The sequence below is a fragment of the Orycteropus afer genome, unplaced genomic scaffold (genome assembly GCF_000298275.1).
Source record: "Orycteropus afer afer isolate SDZICR_OR568_19922 unplaced genomic scaffold, OryAfe1.0 scaffold00029, whole genome shotgun sequence".
NCBI classification, from domain to species: domain Eukaryota; kingdom Metazoa; phylum Chordata; class Mammalia; order Tubulidentata; family Orycteropodidae; genus Orycteropus; species Orycteropus afer.
Genome location: NW_006921616.1, coordinates 2,379,921 through 2,401,210, shown reverse-complemented (window position 1 = coordinate 2,401,210; position 21,290 = coordinate 2,379,921). Strand labels below are relative to the sequence as shown.

General features: G+C 39.8%; 1 protein-coding gene across 1 annotated transcript in view; it reads left to right on the top strand.

Annotated features, from left to right (window-relative positions):
- The window catches only part of CDH7 (cadherin 7), a 156,289-nt gene that overhangs the window by 47,476 nt on the left and 87,523 nt on the right, over positions 1-21,290 (top strand). The window contains exons 2-3 of the mRNA XM_007935485.2: positions 2,947-3,241; positions 7,852-7,971. Coding sequence (XP_007933676.1) covers positions 2,947-3,241; positions 7,852-7,971 — 415 coding nt within the window. The remainder of the gene's footprint in view (positions 1-2,946; positions 3,242-7,851; positions 7,972-21,290) is intronic.

The window sequence follows — 21,290 nt, the reverse complement described above, 5'->3', positions numbered from 1 at the left end:
GCCAAAGAATACGCAGGCATATAGAGTGAACATTTACATCAGGTAGATACGTACACTCCTTAGAGAGATCAAAATCAGTCTGGGAGGACAGAAGGGCAGTGTTTGCACAGGAAGGAAGCTTGGGGCAGGAATACTTAGGAAAGAAGGACACAGGGAAGAGGTAATCACAGGGAGAAAGCGGGAAGAAAGCTATTACATTGTGGGGAATTGCAGTCAATGTCATGAAACAAACTGTGTATGGACTGCTGTGTGGAAAATGAATTTGCTCTGTAAACTTTCACCCAAATCACAAAAATAAATAAATAAACAGTTTAGTTTCACCCCTGATCTATTGCTATGTCCTGAGAGAACCCTGCTGGGCAGCCATCAAATACCTTGGAAGAAAGCGCGCTGCTGAGGTTCCCTTAGGTTTAGGGGTGCCATCAGGGCCATTTACTGTGATTTCCCGGAGTCCTCTTTGGCAGCACTTGAGTGTGTGCTCGAGTAAAACTTGATTCATGCTGAAATTTGAATTTCATGCAATTTAGATTTTTAAAATTCATAGGCTTTACTTTTCATAGCACTTCTGGTTTTACACGAAAATTGAACATAAAGTACAGAGTTGTCACGTACCTCGTCCACCCTGCACACCGTTCTGTTACTAATATCTTGCATTAATGTGGTGCATTTGATACAATTCCTGAGCCATTATTGATATGCTACAACTAATTCAAGTCGGCAGATTACGGTAGCATTCACTCTTTGTATGGCACAGTTCTCTGGGTTTTGACGCATGCATGTCAGGTATCCACCACTACGATAGCATGTCACTGCCCTGAAATCCCCCTGAGGAAACAGGTGGCACACGCTGCAAGCCCTTGATGTCCCTGCCTCACAGGACAGCAGCTCCCCTCCCAGTGGCAGGATGACGTGCAGAGAGTGGAGACCTGGGCCTCACCCCCGCGGGCTGTGTTTCTAACCCTGCACTGCCATGGAGAGTGGGCTGCATGGCCTCAGGCAAGTGGTCTAGCCTTTCTCTGCTCATCTGTGAGTAGGGATCACAAAGGCAGTTGTGAACACTACAGGAGTTATAGTGCAGAGGGAATTAGAAATTGTGTCTGGCACATAGGATGCACTCAGTAATTCAAGCTGTAATAATCAACTTCCTTCCTGGAATAGATCTATGTAGTAAAGGATCCTGGTGGCTCAGTGGGTAAGCACTCAGCTACTGACCAAAACACTGGCAGTTCAAACCCAGCAGCTGCTCTTCAGAAGAAAGACCAGGAATGAATGTGGCCTAGAAACCTGTCTAGGGCAGTTCTGCTGTGTCACATGAGGTCAGCGTGAGTTTGACATCAACTTGACAGCACCTAACAACAGCGTACCTGCAGTAGCAACCCACAGGATGACTGGAGAATTAGGTAACTCATGGCAGTGTGAGAACACACCCTCCCCGTGTGCTGGATAAACAGGCCACGGTCATCCACGGATCGTTCCACATGGAACTCATTTCACTTCTAACGTGGGTCACAATTCCATGTTTTGGTGTTATTTCTGTCTGACTAAAAACCATAGAAACCAGAGGATAAAGCAAGTATTTAACGCCTTTGCGGCAGGATATAAAGCCAACAGTTATATACAGTGCAGTGGAAGAATCGCTTACAGAAATTAATGATGAGAAAACCCATTCCCTCAGCTACCATGGAACACAATGATGTAGTGGCCACACTGTCTCCTAAGTGGTTTTCCATATTTTGTATTTTAGCACCTTGTCTTTTAAAAAGGAGCTCTGGTGGTGCAGTGCCTAAGGCATTTGACTGCTGACCAGAAAGTTGGTGGTTCAAACCCACTAGCCACTCCAGAAAAGGAAGACACAGAAATCTTCTGTAAAGATTTACCACCTCAGAAACCCAGTGGGGTTTGTGAATTGGAATTGTCTCGATGGCAGTGTTTTTTTTTTTTTTTTTTTTTTGCTGCCTTTTAAGGGAGGCAAACACAATTCTCCAGGGCAATGAAAAACTTGTTATTTGGTAAATTGGATTTTTGCCTCCATATTAATCAAAATCCAGCCTGGTGTTGGTTGTAGGGGATGAAATACTCTTGAAAGGACAGATTGAGTAGCGTACTTGTCGGGTCATGGAGATCAGGAAAATGTGTAATTATTTCTGAGTTTTCTGACATTCCTCTATTGAACATCGTGTTTGGACTTCCAGCTGGCGCAGTGCCAGCTAGGAAACGCAAACCCAAAGGTGCTGCCCTGCTCCCACGCCGGGTTTAATCATGCAAATCTAATGCAGTCCTTGGTATTTCAGGAAAGGTTTGCCTTAAGTCTCAGGCACATACTGATTTAAAAGTCCTACTTCAGGGAGAAGAGTTTTTTTTTTTTTTCCAGCTGCAAATTTTATACACAGAACAGCATTTGGAGGCTGATGTAGTGCCTGGACATCGATCCATGCTTGCTAATCGTGAGATGGCATAGTAGCAGAGTGAGGTGGGAGGGAAGGGCACCCTCACAGAATGTGAGGATTTCTAAGCACACCTACTGCACTTCAGATCTGAGTTGACTAGTGTTCTGTAGCCAGTCCCCTTGCTCAGAATAAGAGCCGCTCAACCAATTAAACATATGTTTATTGAATGTCGGCTCAGTTCAAGGAAGATGGCCAAAACTCTCAAGCACAGGCCAAATAAAAAATAATGCTACATGCTCCTCACTTGGGGGATGATTTAAAAATAAAAAGCTCTTTGGAAATGAGTCTGTTTGCAGGAAGAAATGCAGTTGTCTTGGTCACAAGCGCAGGCTGACACACTGTAATAGCCTTCCTTCTGTGCACAATAAAGGTTCAGCTTATCTTTCCAAGAACAATAAAATTGTGTGTACTGTTGCCTGACATAACAATTATTTTTACGTATCTCCGTATCGCTGACTCTCTTGTAAGTTAATCTCATCTCACATGAATTTTTCACCAGCTTCACTCTGATGTTGATAAAGGAGATGGTTCCATCAAATACATCTTGTCAGGCGAAGGGGCGAGTTCCATTTTCATTATTGATGAGAACACGGGGGACATTCATGCCACCAAGAGGCTGGACCGGGAGGAGCAGGCCTACTACACGCTGAGAGCGCAGGCCCTGGACAGGCTCACCAACAAGCCCGTGGAGCCGGAATCGGAGTTTGTCATCAAGATCCAGGACATCAATGACAATGAGCCCAAGTTTCTCGATGGGCCCTACACTGCAGGGGTTCCGGAAATGTCTCCTGTGGGTAAGTACGGAACACCCTGTGTCTGCAGGGAGCGTCTGGTTTTAGGTGGCTTGTACTTCAAATTAAATCATCATATACACTGACTGAAAATCCATGTTTGTGATCATGTAGCAGGAGTCAATTAGTGTGACCTTTGCCAGCACCCAAAGCCTACCCATTCAGCACCTTGTCTTACTGATATGGAGAACCAGGACTTTTCAGTCTCTTCAAGAGAGTACTCAGGACTTCCATATCCTTTTCAGTTAAAATTAAAATGGAAATCAATTATTGTAATTATGCCAAAAAAACAAAAAACAAACTCAGTGCCATCCAGTGAGCTCTGACTCTCAGTGACCCCCACTGGGTTTCTGAGGTGGTAAATCTTTACTGAAGTAGATTGCCCAGTCTTCCTTCCAGGGAGTGGCTGGTGGGTTTGGACTGCCAACCTTCTGGTTAGCAGTCAAATGCCTTAGGCACTATGCCACCAGAGCTCCTTGTAATTATGCTTAAGAAGTTAAAAAACAAAAATCCTTCTGGACACAGCCCTGCGATGAACTGTTACTTTTTATTCACTTGCCTTCAGGGTAGTCTTGGTCACTGTTCTAATCATCACTCAGTGGGCCAGGAGTCATAGTGGCACATGGTAAAATGGGCAGGCTGACCTGGGATTCGGCTGATCTCTGGTAGCATAGTGCCTAAGGCACTTGACTGCTAACGAGAAGGCTGCCGGTTGAAACCCACCAGCCACTCCTCAGAAGGAAGACAGGGCAATCTACTTCTGTGATACTGCCTCGGAAACCCAAGGAGGGGTCGCTATGAGTCGGGTCCGACTCCGCGGCACACAACAACAGCAACAAGTGCTTGAAGGGAGAGGGTGTTTGAACCAACAAATGCTCATTCACATGCCACCACAGCTCTAGTTATGAGCATTTATAGTGAATTTATCATATTGGTAAATTGACAACTGGTTTGAGGTATATAAAAGAATAATGCTTATGTTATTTAACTGTCTTTGACATGGCTACATTACTGGAAGAAAAAAAAAAGTAGAGCATTTCTATATACATATTACTTATTTCAAATAATACAAATTCCTTTTTAAATTCCATTTATTCAGATAGCTTTGGGATATTTTTCAGCCAGTATGTAATAAACATGGATGATCTTATAAAGAAATTAAAAAAAAAAATGAGATCTATCATAGAACCAGTTGAAATATATATTTATGTCCTGTTGTTTTTTTAATGTTAGAGAGAATTTATTTAAAATGATAAGTGAACTTGCATGTTAATACAGGAAAATTTTAGCTTACATAGTTTATTTTGCCTTAATAGTGATTATTTCATTGAGTCATTAATTCAAAACACCTGCTGTGCTGGGTTAGTGGGTTTGCAAAAGGGGTAGCTATGAGTTGAGATCTACTCAAATAGACTTGATGGCAGTGCGATTGGTTTGGCTTTTGGTTGAAACCATAAAACAAAACTAAACCCCTTGCCACTTGGGTTGCTCACAGCGACCCTGTAGGACAGAGGAGAACTTCCCCATCGGGTTTCAGAGGCTGTAATCATTATGGAAGCAGACTACTGCCTCTTTCTCCTGGTGAGCCACTGGTGGGTTTGAACCACTGATCTTTCGGTTGACCATCTAGTGCTTAACCCTTGTGCTCCAAGGCTCTCTGTGTGTCTTGTAAGGAGTCACAGTTGAGTGAGACTAAATTTATGTTACTTCAAATGGGAGAGGGAACGTTTTCTGGGGTCCCGTGGCTCTGTCTGCTAATGAAATACAGCCTGATAAAGAGATGGAAGGATCGATGCCTGTGGTCAGGCCCCGATCTGAACCAGGGCAGCGCCACCTCAGTGCTATGGGCACATTCCTGAATCTTTCTGCTTTTACCAAGCAGGTGTGGTTGCACTTCCTCCCTACCGCCCAGGCCTTCTGAGTACGTCCAGCTCTTGTGACTTGGCAAGAACAGCAGGGACAGCAGCAAGAGATGTTGGAGACTTAGAGAAAGGCACAGGGCACTCCGAAGTTTTGTAATGTATAGACAAGTCCAGGAGTGTTGGAGGCATGCTGGAGCACTTCGTATGCACACTCATCCAATCAATCTCGCAGAAATTTTGGAACTTCTTCCTTGTCTGCTCATGTTTTCCTGCGCTCTGCGAATACTCTAATGTAGTTATGCAATCTGGAGACTGGGCAGATTTTGTTTAGGGACTAAATAACACCCTGGGCTTTTTATTTCGATGGTACCTCCCTGATAGAAAGCCATATGATTATCATACTCACCATGCAAGTTATTTTAGTCATTCAGTTTTGAAGCACATCCAGGGCATTTTAGAAAATAATTTTCAAATGCCTTCAGGGTTAACTTGACACTGATTCACAACATTGAGTTAATGTCCACATTAGAACAATGAATGCTACACAAAATAAGCTTTAAGGATTTATACTGAGTTATAGTTCATCCAAGTGTTCAATTCTAATCAAATAATGATCATAGCCATTAGAGGTACAGTATATACAAGCTCCCTATATTTAATATTCAAAATAAGTGTTTGTTGAATATTAACTTATTATAAGGTTTAGAACATTCATTAGCCATTTGAACAATTTATTCATTACCAAGTGATCATTGATAAACACAGAAACTTTCAACTTATTTGAGAATATGTACATGGTAAATTACTTAATTAACATTTGAGAAAAAGTTATTCCATTTCGTCTATGTATAGAACCAAATTTACTGAAGTTCAGTTTTGATTATTTTGCTTTTCATTTTTTTAAAATAATCAATTAGTAAATCAAGCATATCATCAGAATAAATACTGCTGTGATGATGATGCTTTATAGAGAAAACAGGATACCAAAGGCATGTATTCTGACATTTTAAAATAATCAAAATGTAATTTCTAAAATGATTTTTAAAGTAAGTCATTAAGCATCTTGGTCCCACCAAGCCTCTGTGGGCACAGTCACCTAAGTTCATCAAAGGAAAAAATTCAGAATTTCAAAAATGCTGCTACACATATAATGTCATGGTATAAAACCAATTTTAATGAAAATAGAATTGGTAAGGGAAATCAGTATATGGAAAAGAGAATGGATTTGGAACAAAAATGGACATTCATGACTGTTAAGAGGCATTTAGAAAGTCAGATCTATGTAGGAAAGTCTCCTAAAGACATCTGAGATTCAAAAGTGTCAAATTTTTAGGAAATTATTAGAAGCATCAACTTGGACTGTAAAGGAGTACGTAAAGAAGGAGATCAGGTCAGTCAGCTTGTCTAAAGCTTATTGTCTCGTCCTCATTCTCACTTATGTGAAAGCATAAGTGTTATCACAGAAAGACCAAACACCAAACTCACTGCTGTCAAGTCGGATCCAACTCACAGCGACCCCTCCTTGGATTTCTGAGGTGATATCACTACTGGAAGTAGATTGCCCAACCTTCCTAAGTACTTAAATATGTAAACACAAACAAGCATCAGTTTTTCTAATACTCTGAAGATTATATTCCACATAGAAACAAAATAAATCAGAATAAATATTTTCCAGTTTTAATAAGGGTATATATGTTAACATGAACACCCAATATGGCATTCTCTCATAAGTCACATGGAAACCACCTAAGAATGCCAGGCTTTCCTTACTTTGAGGATGTTTGTTGTCAATTCTCATTGTATGGTTTTGTTTGTCTATCAATTCGTGTTGTTGTTATGTGCCATTGAGTCAGACCCGACTCATAGTGACCCCACCTTGGGTTTCCGAGGCAGTATCACTACAGAAGTAGATTGCCCAACCTTCCTTCCAAGGAGTGGCTGATGGGTTTGACCTGCCCACCTTCTGGTTAGTAGTCAAGTGCCTTAGGCACTATGCTACCAGAGCTCCCGATCAGTTAATAGAAACAAACAAAAAATAAAGCAACTCTTATTGTGATGGACTAGCCAGCTCTGGTAGCATAGTGGCTAAGACATTTCCTGCTAACCAGACAGCTGGCAGTTCAAACGCACCAGCCACTCCTCGGAAGGAAGGTTGGGCAATCCTACTTCCATAGTGATACTGCCTCGGAAACCCAAGGAGGGGTCGCTATGAGTCGGGGCCGACTCAACGGCACATAACAACAACAACAACAACAACAGCCAGCTAATAGCAAGTTAAATGGATCAGTCAAAGATTCTCTCTATAGTAATGACGTTTCAGTTTCTGTGTGGCCCAGTTTAACTACAGCAGTGAGATATGCTCACTGATTTTAGGGTCCACGATGCTGTCCGGCTACTGCTGGACAGTGCTTGAGACCCACAGACACTGCTGTTGGTGAGAACTTGCTCCCTGCCCCGATGCCTAAACTTTCAGTCCCATCAAATTCTGAGTATATCCCAGTCTAAAGTACATCATCTGTAATTACCAAAATATACCCATAGTCCCTAAATATTTCTAAGAGTTTCATAAGCATTTATCATCTTTTCAGGTTTGTTTTATGCCTATATATAAAATCAATTTTTATTTGCCTTGAAAGAGGATAAAGGGGAAAATCCCATGTCAATGTAATGTAGCTTCTGCAGCCTTTTGTAAGCTCTGCATTGTGTGGCATTTGGAAGCGTTAACTCATTGGCTCTTGGATTGGTACATAGGGACCTCCGTGGTACAAGTCACCGCAACGGATGCTGATGATCCCACCTACGGTAACAGTGCCCGAGTGGTCTACAGCATTTTACAAGGACAGCCGTACTTTTCAGTGGAACCAAAGACAGGTAAAAATCAAACTGTGACAGTCCTTCTAAAGAGATGATCGATACCTTGACTTGCAATTAAAATTAGTGTGTTTTTTAATTAAATTAGAAAGCACTGATAACAGACACTCTCTTTTTATTTTAATTCTCTCATTGGGTAGATTTTGACAATAAATACCATGCTATTTATAAGTTTACATAAATTATCACCACTTTTTAGAATATTTTACTACATTTATCAGTTGTTGTTATTATGTGCTGTCAAGTGGACCCCAACTCATAGCAACCCCTCCTTGGATCACTACAGAAGTAGATTGCCCAACCTTCCTTCCAAGGAGTGGCTCTTACCAAAGTTAATCACAGTATTAAGTCTTAAACTCCCTGGGTGGTACTAATGATTAAAGATTTAGCTGCTAACCCAAAGGCTGCCTGTTCAAGTCCACCCAGAGCTCTTTGAAAGAAAGGCTTACTTCCATAGAGATTAGAGCCAAGAAAGCCCTCTGTGACAGGTCTGATCTGTAACACAGGAGGTCACCATGACTTGGAATTGACTCGAGCAATGCGCATGAACATTAACAAGTATTCCAGCTGTGATTGCTGACTATCTAAGAACCTTGAGTGTTGACTATTAAGTTTTTCTGTGTCTTTAATGTCACAGAAGGATTATCCAAAGGCAAACTTAAATCTCAGGCAGAAACTTCCTTTCCAGAAGTAGGACTGGCAGTAGTAGGTTCAGTTCATCCTTCCAGAGGTCGGTTTCCTCTGGGAAATTGTGTTACACATAACAACTATGATGATGATTTGATAAATCAAAACTAAATTTAAAAAAAAAGAACTTTTTTTTTTTTTTTTTCTTTTTAAGTTAAGGTGGAGAAACACTTTTACTGAGTTACAAGGCTGCGTGGATAGAATATTTGTGTTTGGTTTGTCCTCTTTGCTTTTAAATGAAGTTGTTTAGGTCAGACTATGAACTGGAGCTTTATTCTCTTGGTTATAAAATAGCCGGTAATATAGTGAGCTGTTTAGTCTACATTTCTCGCTCTGTCTGTGGAGGGAGGAAGGGGTGTGTGTGTGGGGGGGGGGGGGGCGTGCGCCATTGATTATTTTCATCACCGTGGGATTGTAAAAAATCAAATTCAACTTTAAAGAGAATATATGCTCTAGGATATAGTCCAAGTGAAATATTATCTGAGGGTGATTTTAGATAATGCTAAAATATTTAAGTGAAAAGAGAAAAATTTAATCAGCCATGTTCATTTTTGATTTATGAGATGCCAAACCATTGGATTTTAAGTCATTTTATTAAAATGTTTCATGCACTATATATACATACATACATATATATATATATGTATATATATGTGTGTGTGTGTATATGTATATGGCACATAACAACAACAACAATATATATAATAGAATTATCACTTACCTTTAATGAAAAAAATATATTTCAAATAACAATGTTGATTTGAATGGGTAAATAGCTTCAGACTAATCATAGATGAATTTGTTTCATTCTTCTGAATTTTTAGGCAAAAACTAAAATATCTCCCTGTATCCCTACTTAGGTTCACAAGAGCTTTTAGCTCCAGAATTTTTTCCAAGGAAAACAAACCCTGCCACTCTGATAAGAGTCTTCCCTTCGGGACCTCCCTCTCTCTGGGTATCATTATATAGAAGACAGTACAATATGTCTTCCTCCCACATTTGGCTGTTCTCTCAATGTCCCACGCTGAGGTCTTATTTGGAACAACAAAACTTCAATACCATGACCACACCTCATTTAGGAATATTTACATTGGTTTTCCTAAGTGACAGCTCCATACAGGGGCACAGCCATCCTTTGAGGACATTTACACTGCTTGTAGACATTTACCCAATGGGGAACAGCATCTCTTCCAAGGCAGATGAAACTCCTCCTGATTTCTTAGCTTCATAAGCCAAAAACAAAACTGACTGCCATCGAGTCAGTTCTGACTCATAGCAACCCCTTTGGGTTTCCAAGGTGGTAAATCTTTACGGAAGTAGATTGCCCAGTCTTCCTTCTGAGTAGGGTGTATTTTTTCCATATTTCATGTCTCCACTCAGTATGCTCACTAAAACTGAAAATGAAACTCAATGCCTTCAAGCTGATTCCGACTTACGGTCACCCATGTTAGATTCCCAAGGCTGTAAATCTTTATGGAACCAGACTGCCTCATCTTTCTTCTGCAGAACAGGTGGTGAGTTCGAACCACTGACCTTCTGGTTAGCAGCCGAATGTCTTAACCACTACATCACCAGAGCTCCTTAATGTACTCACAGTCAACTCCAGAAAACAATTCCAATCAGCAATTCAGTCTTTACGGATGTGAGATTTGTTGAGTAGTGTCAGTGTTTTCTACTTTGCTAATACAATGAGAACTGTGAGAGCTGGAACTTGAGAGGACTGCCTTGTTCTCCAGGGTCATGACATTTCCCATCTCTGACAACGTGCAGTCTTAACACTTTTATTTTAATCATTTGTTTTAGTGGAAAATATTTGTATTTTCCTTCTCTGACAGGTTTCTACTTTACATGGGTTCCAGCTTTTGCAGGTTTTACAGTATGTTGGTACTTAAATCTATGGGTATTGATTTTTTTGTTAATAAAACATTACAATAGGAATGATTTTACTGGCTAATGAAAAGGTAGTGAGTATCTGTAAGTATTTGGTCTCATGTCTTGCTTATTGGGTGCCGTCAGTGGATTCCAACTCACAGTGATCCGGGCTGACGGAGTAGAGCTGCCCCATGGGGTTTCCTAGGCTGCAATCTTTCCAGGAGTCCTGGTGGTGCAATAGTTAAAGCTCTTGACTACTAACCAAAAAGGTCGATGGTTTCAACCTACCTACCTCTCTTCGGGAGAAAGGTGTGGCCATCCGCTTCCATAACGGTTTGCAGCCTCGAAAATCTCTGGTGGGCTCCACCACCGGCCTTTGGGTCATCAGCCGACTACCTAGCCACCGCCCAGCCCAGCTTCGCAGTTTTTATGCTTCTCCTGGAGACTGCAGTCATGTTTTATACCAGTTTAGTGTTAGAGAAGTAGCACCTGGGAAGTCTGCAGAGGAGAGCCAGTTCTGATTAAGCAAGTATTGAGGGTGAAGGAAATGAAAAGATTTGACTCATGATATAAATCTTGTGAATGCAGACAGGGTGCTGGTGATTGATTTAATGATAGATCTAAGAAACTTAAATTCAGACGCCCACCCCTTCCCTTATATATCTATTCTTTGAAGCCTAGGAAGACTTTGACAAGTTTTTGACAATTTGCTCACAAATTATACACGCCTGCGTTATTATATAAGCTTCCCTGGAAATAGCATGTACTGATCACAGGGTTAAATATTTTGTAGCAAGTGGGGACTGACTTGTGATTTTAACTTTGCTGTAAGATGACCAGTTTCATAAAACCTGTAAAAGTTCATAGAACCTGTAAAGGGAGGACTTCACTGACTGGTGACCACTTGGACTGTTTTGCATCACGGTATCACATTGCTCGTAGTTAAACCTGCATCTGAATTTCAGAGTCTAGAGGTGGTGTGTGATAAGAGATGGGCAAAGGTCTGTTTGATTTTGTTTGGTTGTTTTAGATGAGAGATGACATGTTATCTTTGGGACTTCTTTTGCTACAATCATTACTGCAGAGATGATCTGTGCATTTTTGTGCTCTGCTATTTTAGTCATTCATTTTATGGAGAATGCACTTCTTGCAAGAAAAAAAAAATAAATTGTATTTTTCTGACAAAATGAAAAGTTTTCACTCCCTAAGGGCACAGAGAGCTGTAAATCAAGTTCCATTTAGTCTTCCTACATGTTGTCAGTCTGATTCTTATCTTTGTAAGAAATAACATTATTTTCCACATATCCAAACCGGAGGTTTTCTGGAAGAAAGTAAAGCATTTGATGGGAAAAGTGTTGAAGTTATGCTAAATAGGGACGATGCAGAGCTGGGCCTCAGCAGTCACTGCTGCGTGCATTCCTGTTGCTCGCTTGAACTTCTAAGAAGGCAGCGTGGTTAGACCCTCAGAGCACACATACCATCTGTAGCTGACCAGAGGCCCCGAGATCAACTCTGAGTCACTGCAAACACCAGTGTTGATAATTTGCTTTTATAGGAACATAAGATGGCAGGAGACACAAAGGAATGTAGCGTTAGAAGGACAGGTAGGATTCCATTTATCTTCATGTTGCCCTACAGGTAGACTCAGGAATATTCCAAGGTGAGTTCATCTAATTCGGAACCTACAAAAAGTAGATCCACTTTTTTTGTTTGTTTTTTAACTGTGATTTGTATGGAAGTTTACAGAACAAATTGGTTTTCCATTCAACAATTCATATACATTCTGTTTTGTAATATTGATTGCAGTCCCCACAATGTAACAGTATTCTTCCCATTTCCTCCCTGAGTTTATCATTTCCCTTTGTCCTTCTTTCCTCCCTTTCTCTGAGCTTTATCCCTGGACATATGTGGTCCTTTCATCTCTTTGATCATTCTAATGAGTATGTTCCTCCCCAGTGTTATTGTTCACCATATACCCATGTCTATTGTTTAGCTCAAAGTTGAGCTACGGGCATGAGTTCAGTTCCAGGCTTGGATGATATCTGACTGCCATAGTCTTGGTGGTTACTCCAGTCTCTATCAGACCGGTGGAGTCCCTTCTGACAGTGGCATGACTGGTTACATGATTTGCAGTTCAAAATGAAAATGCAGGGCCTTCTGTCCTAAAATCATTAAGATCTTCAGATGTTGTCATCAGAACAGAAAACCACAGCCATGAAGCTGCTCCTGGAAAATGGATTGAGCAATGAACATCGCTGGCAATTAAGAGTTCTTTCTTAGATATTGCTGTTGTTACGTGCTGTCGATTTTCTACTCAGAACAACCAAAGTGACAGAGTAGAATTGGCCCATAGGGTATTCTTGGCTGTAACATTTGCAGGGCAGCTCCATTCTGTCCTGTAGAGTTGCTGGGAGTCAGAATTGACTCAACAGTATACAACAACAAAAATAAAAATCTTTATGTGAGAAGACCTCTAGATTTTTCTCCCATGGAACTGCTAGATAGGTTTGAACTGTTAACCTTTTGGTTAGCAACCAAGTGGTTAACTATAGCCCCACAAGAATTCATTTTCTTATTGGTCATAGCCAGCTACCCAGAGGGACCAAGTAGTTGGACCTGTGGGCTCAGGACCATAATAGTCACAGGGGACATCAAGCTCAATTGGCATAACATACTACACAAAACATTGTTCTACCTCCTACTTTGGCGAGTAGAGACTGGGATATTAAAAGCTTGCAAGCAGCCATCCAGATGCAATGATGGGTCTCCTTGTCCAGAGCAAAGAAGAATGAAGAAAACCAAAGATTCATGGAAACAACTAGTCCTGGTAACTGGTACACCATGTGATCCACAGCCTATATGACTATGAGACCAGAAGAACTCGATGGTGCCCGGCTACCACTGTCAACCACTCAGAGGAGGCTCTATGTAGGAGATCTGGATAGAGAGGGAGAACAATGTGGAACAAAACTCAAAATCATTCGGGGGAAAAAAAAAGGACTATGTTTGCTGATATGATAGAGCCTGCTGGAACCACTGAGACCATGACCCCTAGCCTGCCCTTCAGGTCTGGAATTGAACCCACACCTGTGGCTTCCAGCCAAACAAAAGACAGGCAAATGAGTTGAACATCACCTGAGGTAGATACACTCCTTGGAGAGAACAATCATGGGAGAAAGAAGGGCTGTGTATGCATAGGGATACAGATCAGGGGGCAGGAGTTCATGGAGGGATGGGCACAGGGAAGAGGTAACTATCGGGAGGAAGTGGGAGGTGAGCTGTTGCATTGTGGTAAACTGTAGTCAATATCATGAGACAAAATGTATGTGAACTGCTATATGGAAAGTGAATTTTCTCTGTAAACTTTCACCTAAATCATAATTTTAAAAAAAGAACTCCTTTTATTAGACATAGCATGTATGAATAGGAGCTCTGGTAGCATAGTGCCTAAGGCACTTGACTGCTAACCAGAAGGCTGGTGGTTCAAACCCACCAGCCACTCCTCAGAAGGAAGGTTGGGCAATCCTACTTCTGTAGTGATACCGCCTCGGAAACCCAAGGAGGGGTCGCTATGAGTCGGGGCCGACTTGATGGCACATAACAACAACAACATGTATGAATACATGACATCTTCATTATTTGTTACATGCATTCTTGTTACATCAAAGGAGCTCTGGTGCAGTAGTGGATAAGGCATTTGGCTGCTAACCAGAAGGTCACTGGTCCAAACCCACCAGCTGCTCCACGGAAGGAAGATGGGGCAGTATACTTCCATAGAGATTTACAGCCTTGGAAACCCAATGGGGGTCACTATGAGTAGGAATGAATCAATAACCATGAGGTTTTTTTTTTTTTTTTTTTTTGTTATATCATGATTTCATGTAAGTAATATCATCACAAGGAGCCTTGGTGGCACAATAGCGAAGTGCTTGGCTGCTAACCGAAAGGTTGGTTGTTCAAAAACTATCCTGTGTCTTTCCAGAAGAAAACCTAGAGAGCTGCTCCTATAAAGATTATAGCCTAGAAAGCCCTGTGGGGCAGTTCTAGTCTGTCACGTGGTCTTACTGCGAATCGGGTCAACTCAGCAGCACAACAGGATACTCTCATTACAGAGTGCCCCCCGCCAAATCGGGCCTGCTCGTGTTCCGTTCTGTGGCATGGCTGATGTTATGGGGGTGGTCTTCTCCCTTCACAAGCCTTGCTTGAGGATGGCCCCTCGTAGGTGGGAGAAGGTCTTCTTTCCTCAGTGACTCCTGTGCCACCAGCTCTGAGACGTTTTGGTGCGTGAGGAGCTTCCATCTTGATTGTTGCTGCCCCTTCTCTGTCTCTGTATGATTCTGCCGTGTGCTTCACTGACAGATAGACACACCCACTAATCCAGTGCATAGAGGCGAAATTTAGAAACACACATTTATTTGGAAGAGATGGACCTTTTACATGTTTTGTTTAAAATAAAATGCATATCCAAAAATAAATGTGATTTTAGTTTTGAGAATAGTTCCCCCCCACCACCCCAGTGTTTTCTTAAGAGAAGGAGCACCATAGTCCTTGCAAGAGCAGGGGATGTTGATTTGGTTCATGTTTAATTTACTATTAATAAATGTCAAATAATAAAAGGACAACACTTGGTTTTAGTGGCTATTTTATTAAAGTCAATTATAATTAATATCCCAATGTTTAAACTCTTATCATCAAAGGAATTTTATAATCATAACACAGATCTTAAACATTAATGCTTATTCCAGTTTCCAAGTCTGTTTGAAATTTAATGTTCAAGTACCATGAATATTTATTTTCCTTAAACATTAGAATTGCTTTGTCAAGCATTTATTTCCTTGTACCTAAGTTCCTAGTTTTTTACATTGATAACAAAAGAGAATTATTTCCATCTAGTCTTTATTCAACTCCAGCTTTCACAGATATTTAAGAATACTCTACATTACGTTAGACACATAATTGGTTTAATTTTTTATATAAATACTAGTATGTTTATTGGGAGCTCTGGTAGTGTGTGCCTAAGGCACTTGACTGCTAACCAGAAGGCTGGTGGTTCAAACCCAACAGCCACTCCTCGAAAGGAAGATGGGGCAATCTACTTCTGTAGTGATACTGCCTCAGAAACCCAAGGAGGGGTTGCTATGAGTCGGATCTGACTCCACGACACTTGACTACAACAACAACATGTTTATTATCCCAATGAAATTCAAGTCCCACAAATGTTCACACCTAGGAATGCTTGTGTTCCCCACTCTCCATTTAATTTTTTCTTTTTCTTTTTCTTTTTCTAATATTCTAACATTTTAAAGTATTTCATTTTTACTTCATTGTTTAAATATGAAATAACTAGGACACTTATCAATATGTTATGTTATAGGATGAGTGTTGCATTTATTATGCTTGGTGAACCCATCTTTAGTTTCTGCCAGTTCTCTGTCGATGTATTGTTGCAACCCTTTTTGAATTGTGTCAAGCACAATTTTTGATGATATTCTTCAATATCATTCTGTTGGATCACTTTTCTTTGGAATGGGCACAAATATGGATCTTTTCCAGTCACTTGGCCAAGTAACTTCCTTCTCAATTTCTTGGCATAGATGAGTGAGTGCCTTCAGCTTTGCTTCAATTTGTTGAAGCATCTCAGTAGGTGTCCCGTCAATACTGAGTGTGATTTTCTCTTTTGATTTTCTAATTCCAGGTCTTTGCACATTTCATTATAATATTTTACCTTGTCTTCTTGAGCCACCTTTGAAATCTTCTGTTCAACTCTTTCACTTCATAATTATTTCTATTCACTTTTGCTACTTAACATTCAAGAGCAATTTTCAGAGTCTCTTCACACATCCAATTCAGTCTTTTCTTTCTTCTCTGTCTTTTTAATGACCTTTTTCTTCCTTCATGTGTGATATCCTTGATGTCATCCCTCAACTTTTCTGTTCTTTGATTGTTAGGGTTCAGTGAGTCAGATCTGTTCTTGAGATGGTTCTAAATTCAGGTGGGATATACTAATGGTCATATGTTGGCTCTCGTTGACTTGTTTTCATTTTCTTCAGCTTCAACTTAAACTTGGATATAAATAGTTGATGGCCTTGTTCTGACTGATGATATTGCACTTCTTCATTGTTTCTTTGAACACACATGGCCAATTTGGTTTGTGTGTATTCCATTCACTGAGGTCCATGTGTACAGTCATCCTTTATGTTGTTGAAAATGTATATCTGATGAATGAGTCATTGATCTTGGAAAATTCTGTCATTTGTTGTCTGTCATCATTTCTGTCACCAAGGCCATATGTTTCAACTGCATATTCACACATGGGTTATTTCTAAGGTAGCTTCTAGGAGAGCTGACATAATATCCAGTTGTTTCTGTTAAACAGAAAGCAGTGAAACAAACAATATGCATTTTGATGTACCCATGTGTAGATTCTCCTGTCCATTTATCAGTGGTGCTTTCTCAAAGTTGACTGATCCCTTGAGGGTGATGCTGGACCAAACAGAAGTAGTTCATGTATGAACCTTGTCTGATGACATATTGTAGGCAAATGCAAACCATGAGGGAACTGAGGTCTCTAATCTCCAATTCTGTTGTTTTAGAATTCTTGGTGTAGCTATAGAAAATAAAAGATTTTAATGAAGAGAGGGAAGAATGAACATGGTTATGAAAGTTGGTAAATCCAGACAACCTCGGCCCTAGTTATCACAGGAGGGTCTTACTTTATTAACTAGATCCCAGAGAAAGTTGGTTTGTAACATTGGCCTTCTCCATATAATATCAGTGCCCTCAAAGGGGCATCCAAATGTTGATTTGGTTTTAGTCAGGAAAATCCCAATGGATTGAGCCCTCACAACATGAGTATTCTAGACCCATTTTCCTGTGGATTGCAAGGTTGACTAGCTTCCTCAGGCTAATCTATAATTGGCATGTCCAGAATCCAGACTTCAAAGTTTGTCTGGTTCCCTAAACTGGTGTAGATTCTGGAAATGGCTTTTTTTTTTTTTTTTCTGTCACATATGGTACACACACCAATTTCTTAAATGATTTTAAAGTTATAGGATATATGTGTGTGTGTGTGTATATATATATATACACACACACACACACACACACATATGTATATAAAATCATCATGGGGAAATAAAGTGCTCGGGGATCATGAGTCAGTTTGTTCCCAGAATAAAAACAGACCATTGTTGAAAAATAACAATAAAGTTTGAATTTTGTATTTATAATGCTTATTGTGAGCACATGTTACAAATGCAGGAAAAGATCTGGTCTGCTGGGTCAGATGTACTTCTACAGAAATGCCTTATTCTTACTAGCCTAAAATCTGAGCCAGTCCCTTCTCTAAAGAGCTGCAGGATAAATTTTTCCCATCGTAAATGCCTTAAAATTATCGATAACTGAAATTAAATAATATTGCTATCTTCTCTAAATATCTCATAGAACTCTAGGAATTCACTTAGACAAAACTGGCTTTTATCAATTCAGAGAGATTGCCCCAGGAGTTTGCACACACCACCCCCTCCCCATGTACAAATCACTACCACTTTTCTCAGTGCAACCTCTCAGGGAGGAACTCAATGGGATGGCCTTATTTTTTGGGGTCTTGCAAGTTTTCCACCTTTGACAGAGTGCAGCCTTACAATTTTTCTGTTGCCCACTGTTAGTGGAAAATATTTGAGTTTTCCTTCTGTGACTGGTTTCTGACTTACAGCACTTCTGGCTTTCGTAGGTTTAACTATACACACACACACACACACACACACAAAATACTAATCAAACTCAGTGTATGAGAAATTGTTTTCAAATGTAGATAACTTGTACTTAAAAGTAAAATCTAACAAAAGTCAAATAGCTAGGAATGTATTATCACTGAATGTCCTTATTTAAATTCATTTCTTTTCACCCATAACTCCATTCTTGTCAAAAATATGTTTAATAGTTAAGAGATTTGGAAATTAGCTTTGCTACCTGCATGACTTTGCCAGATTTGTGATGATTTTTGCTCTGGAAAAGTGTTATTTATAGGATCACTTGTAAAAGAACAATTAGAGCTGTGAAAAATAAGTAACTTTGATGACCAGACCTCTATCCTGATAGTGCTGTATTTCCTTTCAAAACTAAAACCACAAAACAACCATGAGAGGATGAGGCCACAGTGTTGGCTTCACTGGTTAGTTGAATACTGTGGGCTTTGCTCCTTCATGAGGAATTGCAAGGATGATGACTCACACATACTGATAGTAAAGGGACAGACGGGAGATGAACAGAAATTAAAAATTAAAACTTGACGAGTAGGGAATCTTTTCAGATATAACTCATCGTCTTATTAATGTTTTGCCATCTAGAGAAAACACATGGCTTGTGGTCAAAAATTCAATGTAGGCAATTTCAATTTTAAAATAAGGTACAAATAAAAACTGACTCACAGAATGTCCTAAAACCCTTAGATAAAAATTACTTAGGTTTGGTGACAGTTTTAGTGAAATCACTGTTTTGTTATAGATCAGTAGCAAAAGAGTATGGAATAATAAACATGAAACATTTCTAGAATCACGGCTCCAAATGAATATGTGTCAGACACATACTGACTGAACTTAATGGGTATTTGACTGTTTCTTTTGATCTTCATTGTAATATTTCAAAGCTTCTTTATAAGCAAAGAGTAGGTAGCGGAATGGTGTTATTTAAAGTAATCCTGTATTGTCATATAACTCAATTGTCCTGGGAATTATAATAACAGATTAATGTAAAAATAATACATGACATACTCAAAAAGTATAATTGAAATGTTTGAAATATTGATGTCCCACTGGTGTGTGTGTGTGTGTGTGTGTGTGTGTGTGTGAGAGAGAGAGAGAGAGAGAGAGAGAGAGGCAGAGACTTAAACAAAAATATGGTTGCTTAAGATGGTGTTATTAAACTTGGAAGCTTGGGAACTGATAATGCATTATTTATACTATTCTAAACTATTGAATTTTTCTCCCATGTTCCTCACTCTGAAAACAGTTAGCATACTGTAGAACATTGTAAAGGATTGGGCAAGTATGTATTTTGCCCTTAAAACTTAGAATGGGTACTTAGCACCTGAAAAGATTACACACACCTTCATTACATGTACCCATTGAAGAAGCAGCCTTCAGAAAATTTAAATTGGCAGCTGCTTTTTTTTTTCTTTTCATATATTCAGATGATATGAAAGCATTTTTAAGCAAAACATTAGGAACAAATGCGAGTTTATCCCCATTAGTATGCAACAACTTCCATTCCAGAAAACCTTCCTATTGATGAATAACACAGTTTTGCCCCTGAGAAGTCCATGATATCAGAACTCAGCTTCTTGAGGTGTCAGTTATAGTTTAAATTTTTTACATCCTCATGTAAGTTAAAATCTGCAGGCAAGATACAGTAGACATTTTTTGAAGTTAAGTTGAAAACATAAAGGTCCTAGGTGCATAAGGAAGACTTTGCTTTATTGGAAAAGATGATCATGCAAGAAATGATCAGGAAGGATATTATTATTAAAAAAATCCTCACTGCCATCAAGTTGGACCCGACTCATAGCGACCCCTCCTTGGGTTGCTGAGGGTGGCATCACTATGGAAGTGGATTGCCCAACCTTCCTTCTGAGGAGTGGATGGTGGGTTTGAATGGCCAGTATTCTGGTTAACAGTCAAGTGCCTTAGGCACTGCACCACCAGATCTCCCAGGATATTGTTATAGACATTTTATATTTTATTAGTAAAAATGCCCTCATATAAGTTTTAAGATCTATAGAGATTGATACCAAATAAATAATTTTCCATTCAGTACAACATTAATAAGTATGTTAGGTGGATATATCATTTTATATATTTGCAAGGCACATAGCTAAATTCAGGTGCAATTCATTTCAACATTATATATTATTGTTGATCAGACTGCTAACCAGAAGATTGGTGGTTCAAACCCACCAGCCACTCCACAAAAGGAAGAGTAGCCAATCTACTTCTATAAAGATTTACCACCTCAGAAACCCAAAGGGGGTCTCTGTGAGTTGGAATCGACTCAATGGAAGAGAGTTTTATTTTTTTTTATCATTATTTTTTAACATGCTTGCATAATAATTAAATTTTTATTAATATAAAACAACTAATTCACTGCAACAGTGACAATTGAGTCAAGTTTCCTGGTGAAGCAACATGAAATTCTGAAATCAATTTTTATACATCTTAAGTCTTAATATTGTTGTTGTTGTTGTTGTTATGTGCCATCGAGTCAGACCCGATTCATAGCAACCCCTCCTTGGGTTTCCAAGGCAGTATCACTACGGAAGTAGATTGCCCCATCTTCCTGCCAAGGAGTGGCTGGTGGGTTTGAACCGCCAGCCTTCTGGTTAGCAGTCAGGCGCCTTAGGCACTATGCTACTAGAGCTCCTAAGTCTTAATATGGACTATGAATATTAAATGCAGTTGATAGAAGCAAACAAAACAACCTCAGCATTGTATTCAGTGCTGTTGACAACCATTAGCACAGTCATTCTCAATTTCAGTGCTTTTTCTGAGGCCATTAGATGCAGCATAAGATCATGTGACATCACAAATTGAGGTGGTGTTCTGCTTCTAAAATGTAGGTTGCTCTCATTCCTACCTTTGTAGAGTCCTTCAGTTAAAATAAATGGATGGAAGACAGGTAGTAGGGACCAGAGCTGAAAGATTTATGGTGATTTCGAGTCACCTGGGAGGTAAGTTGTTGGATGCGCTGGAAGAGAGGAAAAGGCG